Source organism: Rhinatrema bivittatum, chromosome 1 (genome assembly GCF_901001135.1).
Source record: "Rhinatrema bivittatum chromosome 1, aRhiBiv1.1, whole genome shotgun sequence".
Classification (NCBI taxonomy): Eukaryota; Metazoa; Chordata; class Amphibia; order Gymnophiona; family Rhinatrematidae; genus Rhinatrema; species Rhinatrema bivittatum.
In genome coordinates this window covers 409,955,083-409,972,597 of record NC_042615.1, presented here as the reverse complement: position 1 = coordinate 409,972,597, position 17,515 = coordinate 409,955,083, and the positions used below count along the sequence as shown (strand labels likewise).

At 45.2% G+C, this 17,515-nt stretch overlaps 1 protein-coding gene across 1 annotated transcript in view; it reads left to right on the top strand.

Annotated features, from left to right (window-relative positions):
• The window catches only part of DNAH6 (dynein axonemal heavy chain 6), a 3,261,518-nt gene that overhangs the window by 59,542 nt on the left and 3,184,461 nt on the right, over positions 1 to 17,515 (top strand). Inside the window, 1 exon segment of the mRNA XM_029602297.1 lies at positions 1,733 to 1,978. Coding sequence (XP_029458157.1) covers positions 1,736 to 1,978 — 243 coding nt within the window. The 5' untranslated portion in view covers positions 1,733 to 1,735.

Below are 17,515 nucleotides of genomic sequence, written 5' to 3'. Positions count from 1 at the left end.
AAAAAAAAAAAAAAAGTAAAAAACGAGAGAGACTAGGGAAGTATTATTGCCTTTTCCTTTTCTTACCAGGTTTTCTTTCTTTGGCATTGGTGGTTGGAATTTTTTCCTTCATCCCATTCACTTCTTTGGGGATTTTACTGAGGTACAGAGGCTGCACAGGTTTGGCGGTTTGAGAAATCTCTGGCTAGGCCCTGCTCCCAGGCTTGGTCTTTTCAGTTGCTCGGTAGGCTGCGGTAGCATTTTTTTTCACACGTTTGCGTGTGCAGATTCTCACTACGCAGAGGTTTAGTGACGTCTGCACGCGCATGTGCGCCTACTTAGGCACATAAGAGCAAGGCATATATTTGTTTGGATAGTTATGCGCTGGGTTTTCCTGTGCATGTACTTCAGCGGCCTTCCGATGAGCACATATCTGAGCATGTGCCTTATTTTGAGTGCGCAGGAAACCACATATAGCTCAGTGCAGGGAAGTATGGCATCCGTGACAAAGAAGACTTAAGCGCTTAGCGATCTGTGTTGCTTGCCATATAAGGGCAATACAGCCAGGGATTTCTGCGAGTCTGTGTCAGCGCTGCCTGGATGCTCGAGGTGATTTGCCTCCTACTGATTTTGACAATGCTGGTCCATCCTCTTGGATAGAGTGGTGCTGAAGGCGACACAATGGGGGTGCTCCCTTCTTCTGTTTACCCAATGACAGAGACATCTTCAGGGGATGCTCTGTCAGAGAGCGTGCAATTTGGGCCTATGGGGCCTGATGTGGACCTATCCTCCTTTTACTGGGTGGAATTTTTCAGGGACTTCAGACCTTTCGGCAGAGTCACCCAATGGAGACGGCGAAACCTTCTAAGTCTGGTTCTTGTACTTAGGGTTCCCACTTGTCTGCCACCGTGTGCAAATGTCGCAATGATGTTCAGGAGGATCTGGATAAGGATATGTTGGATGAATCTGATGGGGATTTGGGTTTCTCCCCTCTGGAAGAAGGGGAAATTCCCACACATTTAGAGCCACATAAAACTCTGCTCCGTTTCTTTCTTTCTTACCAAGTATGTTATCTCAAACTCTGAAGATGCTTGTTGTGGCTGGGGTAACTCCACGGGTGTGCAAAGGAAGAACCCCATATTGGTCACTCTACCAATGCGTCATGTTTCTTTCCCCTCCTGGATGCTATTCAAGATTTGATTGACCTTGAATGGAGTGCTCTGGAAGAAAACTTTAAAGGGGGGTGTGCTTTAGCCGATCTGTACCCCTTGGATCGGAAGGCAAGGGAACAGTTGCATTTCCTGAAGGTGGATGTGCTAGTATGTTCTATTACTTGGGTTGTTGAGACAATCTGTGTTATTTTATTTTCATGATATTAATTATTTATGAGCTGCTTTGCATGTACTTTCTAAGCTTATGCATACAAACTGGCTCAGTTAAATACCCATATTATTTAGAAGATATTGTATGATTTCGTTGTGATAAGTGTATACCTTCCAATAAACAGCAGTTTTTCACATTTTTCATGCAGTTTTTTGTGCATCAAATGCTTATCACAGCTTAGTAAATATAGCCCTGTATACATTGTTCCAAAGTTATTGAAACTGTATGTGTATTTCTTGTTAAACAACCAGATAAAAGGTCTAATTAGTTATTTTTTATATTTTATTCTAAAAGAAAATATGAAAAATAGAATTAACATATGGTATTTCTTTGTTTAAATTCTCTTTGATTACTTTTGCTTTTTTTTCAGTTAATGATGTCTAAAAATGTTTCACCTGCCTTACATGTATCCCAGTCTTCATCTACGAATGGATCATTAACTGGTGAAGAAGTGATATTAACTGCAGGACCAGATGTCGGAAATCTCAGAGAAAGGCTTATTTCAGTGGCACCACAACAGAAAATGTTGAATACTCAAGCTCTGACTTTTATACATCACACAAAAGCACAAGAAAGAACAAGAAAACGACAGCAGACAGTGAAACTGGAACCTCTGGTATGTGCATATACCATCATTTCTCTTGAAGGATAAATCTCATAATTGGCTAGCTAGTTATCCCATTTCATTTAGTTGATTTTTAAATCCCTTCTTATCTTTTATGCCTGGTTCACTAAGTCATTTCTACTGTTTTGTGGTATGGGAAAAAAGCTTTGTTTTATTATGACCTTTAAATTCAAATAAAATAGTATCTTTTATGTAATGTGCAATAATTTAAAAGTTTAGACAGCAAGCAATCATATTCACTTTGTTTTAATTATTAATTTTATTTTACTTATTTATTTAAAATCATTTCTATCCACTTTCCCAGACAACAGACCATCCAAAGTGATGAACAATACAAACAAGTTACTGCAATAAAATATCAACATAAAAATAAATTAGGCAAAACCAGGGCAAACAAATTAAAATTAGAAAAACAGATTATAAAATCAGTAAAAAAAAAAAAAAATCCATCTGAGCCAAAAACCCCCCTAGAAGATCAGCATGTTCATACCCAAAAATATAACTCACAACCTGCCTATAAAACAGATTCTCAATATAAATGCAAAAACATATTCTACTGTGACCAAGAAAATCCCACACCCTACCAATCCTGGAATCTTCCATGAAATAACATTAAACGATAATAGGAACAGCTGAAATCAGTCCACAGTCTGCAAATGGAAACTTCACCCTTTATATCTCTTATCACAACCAGACCTCATATGGTTTGGAAGAATAATGTCAGGAGCTTTAACATAGCCCATGTTTTTAGTGGGAGCCAATGTAGTTGTCGAAGCAATAAACTCACACTTGTATAGCTTAAATAGAAACATAGAAGTGACGGCAGAAGAAGACCAAACGGCCCATCCAGTCTGCCCAGCAAGCTTTCACACCTATTTGATTCTCTGACCGCTGAGGTCAGGGCCCTTATTGGTAACTTTTTGGTTCCAATTCCCTTCCACCCCCACCATCAATGCAGTGGAGCTGCATCTAAGTGAAGTATCTAGCTGGTTTGGGGTAGTAACCGCCGTAATAAGCAAGCTACTCCCGTTTGTTTACCCTGCATGTGCAATTCAGCCATTGCTGGTTGTCTGAATAAAATCCTCTTTACTTAATTCCCTCTGTTGTTGAAGCAGTGAGCTGCACTGGATACTTATTCCAAGTCAAGTATCATGCTTAATTGATTCGGGGTAGTAGCCACCGTAACAAGCCAGCTACACCCATGCTTATTTGTTTACCCAGACTATGTAATTCATTCCTTGTTGGTTGATGCTGATATAAATCATCTTTTCTTCATTCTCTCTGCTGTTGAATCAGAGAGCTATGCTGGATGTGCATTGAAAGTGAAGTATCAGGCTTATTTGATTTGGGGTAGTAACCGCCGTAACAAGCCAGCTACTCCCATGCTTATTTGTTTACCCAGACTATGTAATTCATTCCTTGTTGGTTGATGCTGAATATAAATCTTTTCTTCATTTTCCCTGCCGTTGAAGGAGAGAACTATGCTGGATGTACATTGAAAGTGAAGTATCAGGCTTATTTGATTTGGGGTAGTAACCGCCGTAACAAGCCAGCTACTCCCATGCTTATTTGTTTACCCAGACTATGTAATTCATTCCTTGTTGGTTGATGCTGAATATAAATAATCTTTTCTTCATTTTCCCTGCTGTTGAAGGAGAGAGCTATGCTGGATGTGCATTGAAAGTGAAGTATCAGGCTTATTTGATTTGGAGTAGTAACCGCCGTAACAAGCCAGCTACTCCCATGCTTATTTGTTTACCCAAACTATGTAATTCATTCCTTGTTGGTTGATGCTGAATATAAATCATCTTTTCTTCATTTTCCCTGCCGTTGAAGGAGAGAGCTATGCTGGATGTGCATTGAAAGTGAAGTATCAGGCTTATTTGATTTGGGGTAGTAACCGCCGTAACAAGCCAGCTACTCCCATGCTTATTTGTTTACCCAGACTATGTAATTCATTCCTTGTTGGTTGATGCTGAATATAAATCATCTTTTCTTCATTTTCCCTGCCATTGAAGGAGAGTGCTAATCTGGATGTGCATTGAAAGTGAAGTATCAGGCTTATTTGATTTGGGGTAGTAACCGCCGTAACAAGCAAGCTACTCCCCTGCTTTTTTGTGGATGCAAATCCTTTTTTCCACATTTCCTCTTGCCGTTGAAGCATAGAGCAATATTGGAGTCGCATTAAATGTGTGTATGTTTATTGAATAAGGATATTAATCTCCAGGTAGTAGCTGTCATTCCCGCAAGCAAGCCACCCCTTGCCTCTTCTCTTCATTCACATCCTCTAGACTTTATGGATCCACAGTGTTTATCCCACGCCCCTTTGAAATCCTTCACAGTTTTGGTCTTCACCACCTCCTCCGGAAGGGCATTCCAGGCATCTACCACCCTCTCCGTGAAGAAATACTTCCTGATATTGGTTCTGAGTCTTCCTCCCTGGAGTTTTAAATTGTGACCCCTGGTTCTGCTGATTTTTTTTGCAACGGAAAAGGTTTGTCATTGTCTTTGGGTCATTAAAACCTTTCAAGTATCTGAAAGTTTGAATCACATCACCCCTGCTCCTCCTTTCCTCCAGGGTGTACATATTTAGATTCTTCAATCTCTCCTCATAAGTCATTCTATGAAGACCTTCCACCTTTTTGGTCGCCCTTCTCTGGACCGCCTCATCTTGTCTCTGTCTCTTTGGAGATACAGTCTCCAGAACTGAACACAGTATTCCAGGTGAGGCCTCACCAAGGACCTGTACAAGGGTCTTCTTACTCGATATTCCTCTCTCTATGCAGCCCAGCATTCTTCTGGCTTTAGCTATCGCCTTGTCACATTGTTTCGCCGACTTCAGATCATTAGAGACCATCACCCCAAGGTCTCTCTCCTGCTCCGTACATATCAGCCCTACTCCCCCCATCGAATACAGTTCTTTCGGATTTCCACACCCCATGTGCATGACTCTGCACTTCTTGGCATTGAATCTCAGCTGCCATATCTTCGACCATTCTTCCAGCTTCCTTAAATCCCGTCTCATTCTTTCCACTCCTTCCGGCGTGTCCACTCTGTTGCAGATCTTAGTGTCATCTGCAAAAAGACAAACCTTACCTTCTATCCCGTCCGCAATGTCGCTCACAAAGATATTGAACAGGACCGGTCCCAAAACCGATCCCTGTGGCACTCCGCTCAACACCGCTCTCTCTTCAGAGAGAGTTCCATTTACCATCACACATTGTTTTCTGTCTGTCATCCAGTTTGCAATCCAGGTCACCACCTCGGCACTCACTCCTAAGCTTCTTATTTTATTCACCAGTCTCCTGTGCGGGACCGTATCAAAAGCCTTGCTGTAGTAAATGACATCGAGCGCTCTTCCTTGATCCAATTCCTTAGTTACCCAGTCAAAAAAGTCAATCAGATTTGACAGGATCTTCCCCGGGTGAATCCATGCTGCCTCTGGTCCAGCAATTCTCGCGACTGTAGATAGTTCACTATTCTTTCTTTCAACTGTGATTCCATTACTTTTCCCACCACTGAGATGAGGCTGACCGGTCTGTAGTTACCAGCCTCTTCTCTGTTCCCACTCTTGTGAAGCGGGACCACTACCGCTCTTCTCCAATCACTTGGCACCACTCCGGTTTCTAGGGATCTATTGAACAGGTCACACAGCGGACCCGCCAGCACATCTCTAAGCTCCCTCAGTATCCTGGAATGAACCTCATCAGGCCCCATGGCTTTGTCCACTTTCAGTTTCCCCAGCTCTTCCCATACATTCTCTACTGTAAATGAAGTTACATCTACTCCATTCCCCTCCAGTTTCTTGTTAACTAGCGATGGTCCTTCTCCAGGGTCCTCTTTCGTGAACACCGAACTGAAGTATTTGTTTAATATTTCTGCCATTTCTTCATCTCTCTCCACACATTGATTCTTTTCATCTTTCAATTTCATTATACCACTTTGGACTTTTCTCCTTTCACTGATGTATCTGAAAAATGTTTTGTCACCTCTCTTTACCTCTTTGGCAATCCTTTCTTCTGCTTGACTTTTTGCCATGTTGATTACTTTCTTCATCTCTCTCAGTTCTACCAGATATTCTTCCTTGTGCTCCTCCCTTTGGGATCTTTTATATTTCTTGAACACTATTCTTTTAGCCTGTATTTTGTCAGCCACCTCCTTTGAGAACCAGATAGGTTTCATTTTTCTTTTGCTTTTCTTTACTTTTCTAACATATAGATTAGTTGCCTTGATAATTGCTCCTTTTAGATTGGTCCACTGTTGATCCACATCTCTCTCGTTCTCCCAGCCTTTTAGTTCTTCCTCCAGGTACTTCCCCATTTCATCAAAGTCCGTGTTTTTGAACTGCAAAACTCGCGTGTTTGTGCTTCTTTTCTGTATCCTTTTTGTGATATTAAACCATACCGTTTGATGATCACTGCTGCTGAGGTGGGCGCCCACCTGGACATCAGAGACATTATCTCCATTAGTGAGCACTAAGTCGAGTATAGCTCCTTCTCTCGTGGGTTCCATTACCATTTGTTTGAACAAAGCTACTTGCAGGGCTTCCAGTATTTCTCTACTATTATTAGATTCTGCAGATGGGATTCTCCAGTCTACATCCGGCATATTAAAGTCTCCAACGATCACCACTTCTCCCTTCTTTCCTATCTTTTGGATGTCTTCAATCAGATCTCTGTCCAGTTCTTCCTTTTGGTTTGGAGGCCTGTAAACCACTCCAATAAAAATGGATGCCCCCATTTTTTTTTAGATCAGCCCATAGCGCTTCTTCATTGCCCCATCTTCCTTGCAGCTCAGATGCTTGGATATTGTTTCTGACATAAAGAGCCACTCCTCCTCCTTTCCTATCCTCTCTGTCCTTCCTTAACAAGTTATAGCCTGGTATTGCAGTATCCCAGTCATGAGATTCCGTAAACCACGTTTCTGTGACAGCAACAACGTCCAAGTTTGCCTCCACCATTAGGGCTTGCAAATCTGGGATTTTATTGCCCAAACTACGAGCATTTGTGCTCATAGCCTTCCAGCTTTCTTTGTTCAGTTTACTGCTGTTCCTGGACTCTTTTTGTGACCTCTTTATTTGAGTTTTGTTATCCACTTTTCCCTTTGCATTTGTGCAAGGGGAAAGATTAGTGCCTTTGATTGAGTCATCCATCTCAGTGGTTTCTGATCTGGAATTTCTGTAAGCATTGGGATTCTTCTCTCTTTTCAGATAACACTTCAATCTTTTTTTCAAGAATTTCTTCAGTATTTAGTACAGAGAAGGAATTTTGTACTTATTGTACTTGATACAGAGTGTGTCTCTGGATCACAGGTCTAATTCTTCCAGAGTCCACTGTAGTACTGTTTTTTGAGTTCCTTAATGTCTTGTGTGAGTGGGGGGGGGGGGGGGGGGGGGTAGAGTTCCCTGTACGTACCAGGATCATTCCAGACGGTGGGTTATGTTCCCTGTCCAGCAGATGGAGTTAAAACCAAAAATTCCTAGGGGAGGACCTATATAGCCACGCCTCCCTTGCCTCAATCCTCAGCATAGTTCTAACTCCAGCAGATTGAGCAGGGGACACGGTGGTCCACAGCACTTTTCTAGTTTTATTTTCTCTTTGAGGGATCAATTAAATAATATTAGATTAAGGTTTTCTTCTAAGGGATAGGTTCTGTAGTGTTCTGACAGGACCACTCCGTTCAAAGAGAGACACTGTTTTCCAGTCAGGAACTTGCTGACAGGCTGTGTTTTTTGCCTGTCACTTTATTTTTCTCTTTGTTTTTCCTCTTCCTTGCCCGGCTACAGTGTGGTAAGTGTTGTTTTTATTTTATTTACAGTCGTTGGGAGGAACAGGAATTTGTGAGGGGTGAAGTTGGTAGTGCCGACCGCTCCCCCCTAGCCCTGGAGTTTGTACTTTTCCCCTCCTCCCCTTCGGGGAGTGATTGGAATCCCGCCCTGCAGCTCTTCGACGACACATTCCCCGGAGCTGCTTACCGTCCGGACGGCGCTTTCCCCGACTGTCTCTTGGGGACGGTGAGGGGTCCGGAGGCCGGATAGCTCTATTGCTTCGCCGCTTCAGTTGTTGCCACGCGCCGCAGCCCCCTCCCGCCACGATGCAGAGATCGCCTAACGACTCCGGAGCTCGGCAAGGGGTTCAGCAGCCCTCGGAGGGATTTTCTTCGGCTTTTCCTGAGGGGGAGTATAGCTTACCTGGTGGGCAGCTTGGAGGAGAGTCGGACCGCGCCGGCAGGAAGCGGCATGCCCCGTTTCCCCTCAGCGCGGGAATGGCGGCCATTTTGTTAGCTGACTTGGAGGCAGCTCTCTCTGAGGAGGACGTCGACGCTCCGCTCCAGGTTTCCTCTCACAGTATGGGGTTTCTGAGCGCAACGGACCAGGGCAGGCAAGGGGACGACACCTCGGGGGGCCCTTCATCAGCACTTCCTGCTTTTTTGCCAGAATTCGTCGTTTTAATGCACAAGGCATTTTTACAGAGCAGGGATCCGAATCTTGGAAATTGGGGTCCCCCTCCTCCCAAACTGACTTGCTTGACCCAGCTTTCGACGGCGGACCCTCCCTTAGGGAAGGCTTCTTTGCCCACAGGGGGTGCGGAGTCCGCTCGGCCCCCTCCCGTGGTCCCTACACCGCTGCAGCAACCGTCGGGGGATACATGGCAGGACCCAGATGCGGATGATCCCTCCCTGGCGGCCCAGGTAGAGGGTGTCGACCCGAGGGTTCTCCGCATTTTTCAAGCAGCGGAGTTGGATGATCTCATTCCCCACATCTTGCAGGAAATGGACATCGACCCTCCTCCGGATCCTGTGGCTCAGGATCCGAAGATTAAGAAAGGGGACCCTCTGCTAGCGGGCTTGCGACCCCTAACGAAAGCTTTTCCCATGCATCACAATATCTTGCAATTGATTTCAAGGGAGTGGGATACTGGCGATATCCCCGGGCACGAAGCATACCACCATCCTGGTCACGGGTGGGACGGCGTTGAAGGATGTCCAGGATCGCAAGCTCGAGGTGTACCTCAAGCGTATCTTCGAGGTCTCAGCGTTGGGGATGAGGGCTGCTATCTGCAGTTCCCTAGCACAGCGAGCAGCTCTGCGTTGGGTACAGCAGCTTCTCACATCCCAATCTTTGCCACAGGCAGAGACTATTCAGGCTGATAGACTTGAAGCGGTGGTTGCCTATGGAGCTGATGCTTTTTATGATCTGTTAAGGGTTCTCGCTCGATCCATGGTGGCGGCGGTGTCCGCTCGCCGTCTTTTGTGGCTTCGCAACTGGGCGGCAGATGCTTCGTCCAAGACGCGCCTGAGTTCTCTTCCTTTCAAGGGCAGATGCCTGTTTGGGGAAGATTTGGATCAGATCATCAAATCTCTTAATGAGAATGCGGTGCACAAGCTACCAGAAGATCGTCCACGTTCTTCTAGATCTTTTTATTCCTCCAGGAACAGGTACTGGAATCAACGGAGGTCGCGTCCTGCCAGACAGTAAACACCTCGAGCGCCTTCTACACGATCACACACCTGGAACCGGTCCTTTCGTGGATGCCGCCACGGTAAGGATACTCAAGGGGCAGGTGTCTCCTCAAAAGCTTCACAATGATGCCAGAGGGTCCCTCGAGGGGATCCCCCACCTGGGGGGTCGCTTTACTCTCTTCTACAAAGAGTGGGTCCAAATTACGTTGGATCAATGGGTGCTGGACATCTTAAGTCAAGGCTACGTATTAGATTTTGTACACGAACCCCTAGACCGTTTTCTGTTTTCTCCTTGTGGTTCCCGCCTCAAACAATTAGCAGTTCGACAGACTCTCGATCGTCTGCTACAGCTGGGGACGATAGTCCCAGTAGCGGCCTCCGAACTGGGAAGAGGACATTATTCGGTCTACTTTGTGGTTCCCAAAAAGGAGGGCACGTTTCGACCTATCCTGGATCTCAAGTCGGTCAACAAGTGTCTCAGAGTTCCTCGTTTTTCGTATGGAAACGCTCCGGTCAGTGTTAGCAGCTGTGCATCCTGGAGAATTCTTGGCCTCGTTGGACCTTACAGAAGCATACCTTCACATCCCGATCCATCACCATCATCAGCGCTTCTTACGCTTCAAGATTTTGGGACAACATTTTCAGTTTCGTGCTCTCCCCTTTGGCCTGGCGACGGCTCCGCGAGTCTTCACCAAGATCATGGTGGTGGTAGCGGCGGCGCTCCGCAGGGAGGGTATCCTAGTACATCCCTATCTAGACGACTGGCTCATTCGAGCGAGGTCGAGGGCGCAGGGCTACCGTGCTGTCGACAGAGTGGTACAGCTTCTTCAATCTCTGAGATGGATCGTCGATTTCTCAAAGAGCAAACTGATACCGTTCCAATCGCTGGATTTTCTGGGAGCACACTTCGACACCAACCAGGCCAAGGTGTTTCTGCACCCGGACAGAGCTCGGGCTCTACGCGCTCAAGTAACCGGTTTTATGGCTCTCGTCACTCCCACGGCATGGGACTATCTTCAGGTACTGGGAACCATGGCTTCAACCATCAATTTGGTACCGTGGGCCTTCGCTCATCTCCGACATCTCCAGAGGTCCCTACTTTCGCGATGGAACCCGGTGTCGAGAGATTTTCAGGCAGTGCTGCCCATTCCGAGTGTTGTCTTGAGCAGTCTACAGTGGTGGCTGGACCCTCAACGATTAGCTCAGGGAGTGTCTCTGCAGAACCCGAATGGGGTGGTCGTCACCACCCCATGCCAGCCTCACCGGCTGGGGGCGGTTTGTCAAGACAGGTCTCTCCAAGGCCGATGGACGGTAGATCAGTCCACTTGACCCATCAATCGGCTGGAGACCAGGGCAGTCCTTCTAGCGCTGCAGGGGTTCTACCCACTGGTGCGCAGTCGAGCGGTTCAGATTCTCTCGGACAATGCGACCACCGTGACGTATATCAATCGCCAAGGGGACACCAGAAGCCATCTAGTCTCCTTGGAGACCGACGACTTGATGGTGTGGACGGAGCTACACTTGCAGCGTCTAGCGGCTTCGCACATAGCGGGCGTGGACAACGTGCAGGCAGATTTTCTCAGCCGGCAACACCTGAATCCAGGAGAGTGGGAACTCTCAGAAGACGCAATGCAGAGGATAATACAGCGTTGGGGGATACCCCATGTGGATCTAATGGCAACCGCGACAAATGCAAAGGCCGCCCGTTTCTTCAGCCGCAGGCGAGAGCACGACGCGGAAGGAGTCGACGCACTAGTTCCTCCCTGGCCTCGACAGTGTCTTCTGTATGTCTTTCCTCCGTGGCCTCTAGTGGTAAGGTCATCTGACGGATAGAGACGTATCAAGGTCTGGTGATCCTAGTTGCGCCAGAGTGGCCTCGACGTCCATGGTTTGCAGATCTTCTCAATCTGGCAGTGGAAGGCCCGCTTCGACTCAGTCACCTATCACGTCTCCTTCGCCAAGGGCCAATATTTTTCAGAAGGCAGATCGCTTTTGTCTTGCGGCCTGGCTTTTGAGAGGCGCCAATTAAGAAGGCACGGATATCCAGAGTCTGTCATCTCGACGCTCCTGAAAGCTAGGAAGACTTCCACGTCCGTTATCTATGTCAGAGTATGGAAGGTTTTTGAGGAATGGTGTGAGTCAAAGACGATTCTGCCAACGCAGGCCTCAGTAGCGCATGTGCTTTCCTTCCTACAGGCGGGTCTGGATTTGGGCCTGGCCTATAATTCTCTTCGTGTTCAGGTAGCGGCTTTGGGAGCTTTCCTACGGAGTAATGACAGGGAGCTCCTGGCCTCACATCCGGATATTCTATGTTTTCCAAAGGGGGTAAAACACTTGAAACCTCCCATTAGACCGCCTTGTCCTTCATGGAATCTCAATTTGGTACTCCGGGTTCTATGTGCACCGCCTTTTGAGCCTCTGAGTTCGGCCACACTCAAGGATGTCACCCTTAAGACCATTTTCCTGGTGGGGATCAGCTCAGCACGTCGGATCTCTGAACTACAAGCTCTATCATGTCGGGAGCCATACCTTCGTTTCACGCCAGGGGGAGTATCCCTGCGGACAGTTCCATCTTTTCTGCCGAAGGTGGTCTCGACTTTCCATCTCAACCAATCGATAGAGCTTCCGTCATTTGTATCCTCTGGTTCTTCTGACCTGCGTCGGTTGGATGTCCGACGTTCTTTGATACATTATTTGGAGGTCACTAATGAATTTTGACTCTCCGATCATTTGTTTGTCCTTTGGTCGGGACCCAGGAAGGGTTGCATGGCATCCAAACAATCAATTGCTCGCTGGCTGAAAGGAGCGATTATAGCCGCATACATTGGAGTGGGTAAGTCTCCACCTTTAGCTGTTAAGGCGCATTCTCTACGCGCTCAAGCGACATCGTGGGCGGAAAGTTCTGCAGTTTCTTCTCAAGACATTTGTAGGGCGACCACATGGAAGTCTCTCCACACTTTCGCAAGACATTATCCTCTAGACATTCGCGCGCCGTCTCACGGTCAGCTTGGAGACAGGGTCATACGGGCAGGGCTGTCCGCGACCCACCCATGATGGGGAAGCTTTGGTACATCCCACAGTCTGGAATGATCCTGGTACGTACAGGGAAAAGAAAATTATTCCTTACCTGCTAATTTTCGTTCCTGTAGTACCATGGATCATTCCAGACCCCTCCCTGGTTTTGGGGGTTTGTGGGCCATCCCTGCTTTCCTGTCTTCACAATATTTTCACTCTGTACCTCTAGTTATTGCGAGCTGTGTCTTTGAACACAGTGCTGTTTGGAAGTTCTCAGCTACAATTTTTTGAGTACAAGTTACTTGCTGTCACTTACAGCTGTTTTTTTCTCTATATTTTTGAGATTAATTGATCCCTCTGGTTCTGTCTCTTCTCGTCTTGGCTTTGCTAGTCCAGTTACTGAGGATTGAGGCAAGGGAGGCATGGCTATATAGGTCCTCCCCTGGGAATTTTTGGTTCTAACTCCATCTGCTGGACAGGGAACATAACCCACTGTCTGGAATGATCCATGGTACTACAGGAACGAAAATTAGCAGGTAAGGAATAATTTTCTTTTGTGGGATGCATAGCTGTCAAAAACGGGTGTCTGTGGGTCACAGGTTTTATCCTTCCTGAGCCCACAATAAATCTCTTTTTCCTTGACTTTTGGTTATTCTGTGGTAATGGGTAATTAATTCCTGAATAATGTAAAGTGGCTGGGACTTTCTTTATTGAAGCTAATTTAGCTTTTTTTTTTTTTTTTAGTTTAAATTTCTTTTATTATGTTTTCAAAAATCAGACAGAAACAAATAACAGAAAATAGCGCCACATTATGCATCAGTAACAGAAAATGTTCAGCGAAACCATAAACATGATACAGCATCATAATCATAGCAATATCCGAATGCGCATTACCAAAATTATAAACCAAAGTCCGAGACAGAGAGAAAGAAAAGAAAGAATAAGAAAAAAGAAAAAGAAGAGGAAAGAAGAAGAAAAGAAAAGAGCGAAGAGCACCTGAGAAAGCACTGAAGAAAGATACAGAAGTACCGGAGATTACTGGTGAAAAATGGAGTAAGGCCAAGAGAAACATTATAGAGAGTTAATGTTAATGTAGACGTCAAGCGGTTTCCATACTTGAGCCAATTTACCAAGACGACCAAATTTAACAGCCATTGCTCGTTCATACTTAGTATAGAGACAAACCGTATTCCACCAAAGAGGTTCCGACAGCAGATCACTCCGTTTCCAGTTTGACAAAACATTATGCTGCCCAATAGTGAGGAGGAAATCTAATAATTTCCGTTGGGGTAGTGGGAGGTGTAAGTCTGGGTGGGCTCCTTTGAGTACCACCATGGAGTAAGAGATAGGAAGGCGCAACTGTAAAATGGAAGAGATTTTGTCCCAAATCTGATTCCAAAAAGTAAGTGTAAAGGGACAATCATATAACATGTGTGATAGTGTCGCCTTAGGGGCAGCACATGACCAACATTGATGCGAGCTGAGAAGGCCGGCTCGGTGGAGTTTCCATGGGGTCCAGGTAATTCTATGGAGTGTAAACAAAGAGGACTGTGTCAAACTGGAAGAGAGGGAAATGCGGGAGGAGACCTTCCAAATGTAGTTCCACATTGGTACAGTAATTTCAAAACTGATATCAGAGGACCATGTCGCCCTAAGAGTGGAGGATGGGACCCCAGAGAGGCGACCAATAAGTTTATAAAGGCGTGATGCTAGATGTCCCAAAGTGCCATATTTTTGATAAAATGTCCATAAAAAAGGGACCTTTTCTGAGCAGGAGGAGTACAATTTGGTATCCCGTATAGCAGCTTGCAATTGCCGCCAAGCAAATTGTTGGGTCAATGGTAAGCCAAATCTCTTATGTAAATAAGCGAAGGATACTAGCTTCCCAGCCTGCGCCACTGAGGAAAGTGTCCAAATATTACAGCGTTGCCATATGGGCCAGGATGGAGGAGCATCTCCAACTTTGATGAGGGGATTACGCCATAGGGGGGCTAAGCTGGAAAATTTCCAGCCAGCAGAAGCAGCTGGTCTCCTAGCATCCATTTCTGAAAAGGCACGGTGCAGTGAGCGCAGTATAGGATTGGAAAAGACAGAAGGAGATGGGGCCGTCCCTGGAAAACAATAGGTAGGCAAAGGATCCAATAAGGTGCGTTCAATTAAGAACCAACGCGGGAGGTCGACATGCTCCCGTTCAAAATCAAAATAATGATAACCTTGTTGTAGCATAAAAGCTAAATGATAAGAATGGAAATCCGGAAAATTCACTCCACCCAGTTGCCTATCCCTCTTGAGTTTGCCGAGTGCAATGCGAGGAGCCTTATTATTCCAGAGAAATTGGGTTAAAAGTCTATCTACTTGCTTATAAAAATCAGCAGAAAAAAAAACCGGGATCATACTCAAAGTGTAGGTAATTTTTGGGGCCAATATCATTTTGATGGTATCAAGCCTACCCCACCAAGTTAAGTGGAGGGGGGACCATCTTAAAATGAGATCTTTAATGGTTCTTATAATGCTGGATTCCCCAGAAACCATCGTCTCTTGGGGATCAGTGAAAAAAAGTATCCCTAAATATTTGAGTTGCGTGGATTTCCTTTGAACAGGAAGGCTATTATAGTCCAATACAGAGGCCAAGTGATTAAGCGGTAACAATTCAGTTTTATGCCAGTTGATTTTATAACCAGACAATGATGAGTATACCGAAATTAAAGCAAAAAGGTGTGGGAGTGAACTTTCCGGTTCTTGTAAAAACAAAAGAACATCATCCGCATAAGCAGAAAGTTTAAAAGTGAACGATCCAACAGAGACCCCTTGAATATGTTCAGATTGTCGAATTGCTGTGAGGAGAGGTTCCAAAGCCAGGTTAAAGAGTAGAGGCGAAAGGGGACAACCCTGCCGAGTACCTCTATGGAGGGAGAAAGTCGGGGAAATTTGTTGATTTATGTATAGAAATGCCTGAGGAGAGGTGTATAAAAATTGTATCCAGGACAAAAAAATAGGGCCAATTCCATACCACTTCAGGGCGGCAAGTAAAAAAGGCCATTCTACACGATCAAAAGCCTTTTCGGCGTCTAGTGATACAGCCACCGTTGGAGTAGAGGAAGAAAAAGCTGCTTGTTGAATATGCATGAACAATCGAGTATTGTTAGTGATCAGGCGGTTCTTAATAAAGCCAGATTGATCGGGGTCAACTAAAACTCCCATAACTCGGGAAAGCCGGGTAGCCAAAATTTTTGTGAATATTTTGTAGTCTGTATTTAAAAGGGAAATAGGGCGATAATTTGCTATAGATGTCTCGTCTCTACCAGGCTTTGGAAGGACCACCACGCAAGCTTGTGTGAAAGAGGAAGCAGAGTCTTTATGAAGAAGAAAGGAGGAGAAGTACTCATGTAGATGGGAAGTCAGATTCTTCTGAAAAAAGCAATAAAAGTCCGTCGTGAAGCCATCAGGTCCAGGGGCCTTTTTCAATGCCAAAGAATTGATCGCAGAAGCTATCTCAGCAGGTGTTAGCGGTGCATCCAAGGATTCCAGTTGTGCAGGAGATAGACTCGGATGTTGAAGTTGTGCGAAAAAATCTTGGAACATTACAGGCGTAGGTGAGACTTCTGATTGGTATAGATGCGCATAGAAATCACTGAAAGCTTGTAAAATATCCGTATCCTCTGATAGTAAGTCGTTAGAGGGAGAAAGAATCTGCGATATCCGTTTCTTTTCCGATTTCTTCTTTAAGTAGGACGATAACAGATGACCACATTTGTTATTACTCGCGTAGTATTGTGCTTTCATGTGCGAAACATGAAGTTGGACTTGTGAGCTGAGCAAGGTATTATATTGATATTTAGCTTTGACCAATGCTGCTAAAGATACTGAAGATGGGTGTCTAATATGTTCTGACTCAAGGGACGCCACTTCCTGATGCAAAGTAGTTAGGGCCTCCCGTCGTTGCTTAGACCGGCGAATAGAGAAGCTAATAATTTCCCCGCGGATTGTAGCCTTGAAAGCTTCCCATACTGTGGCGGCCGAAACTTCTCCCGGCCTATTGTTATGAAAATAGTCAGAAATTTTTTCTTCCAAGAAAGGCTTGAAGTCAGGATCTTCTAAAAGAGAGGAGTTGAAACGCCACTGTCTGTGTATCAATTGAGGATAATGGAGATTACAAGTGAAAGAAATAGCAGCATGGTCAGACACCACAATAGGATATATGCGCGTATCCAAGACTCTTGGTAGCAAAGATTTATTAATGAGAAAAAAGTCTATCCGTGAATATGAAGAATGAGGGGTGGAGAAGAAGGTGAAATCTTTCCCAGTAGGGTTATGCAATCGCCAAGGATCCACCAAGCCATATGTGGAGATAAGATGTTGCAAAGTTTTGGTGGATTTGGAAGTAGTAAGTTTAACAGCGGACTGTTTGTCTAGAATAGGATCCAACGGTTGATTAAAGTCACCTCCTATGATGTACGATGTAGAGTCTAACTGAAGCAGGTTCACAAAGACTTCCTGAAAAAATTGTGGTGTATCAAGGTTTGGGGCGTAAATATTGAGGATAGTAAATTGTTCGTTCTGGATAGTTAGGCGTATCAAATTCCACCTGCCATCTGGATCCGCCAATTGATCTGAAACCACCGCTGTTAAGGCTTTATGGAGAAGGATAACAGTGCCTCTTTTTTTCTTGACCGCTGCACTGAAGTATACGTGTCCTACCCACTGTTGTTTAAGCTTTAATGCCTCAGTTGCGGAGAGATGAGATTCCTGTAAAAGCGCTATGTCCGTTTTGAGGGACTGAAGATATGTAAGAATCTTCCTTCTCTTAATTGGATGGGAAAAACCGTTGACGTTCAAGGAAACTATTTTGAAAGACTGAATACTAGTCGCCATTAGCGCATAGATAATAGACAGGCCAGCCACATAATGTACTTAAACAACCGGTATACATTTGAGTATATATAAAAGAGTGCAAAAGCGATTTCCCAGGTGCGGAGAGAGTAAAAGACAAGAGAAAAAAAAAATAAGTACACAAATCGGTCCATCAATACCGTAGGAATGTACTGAGGCAAA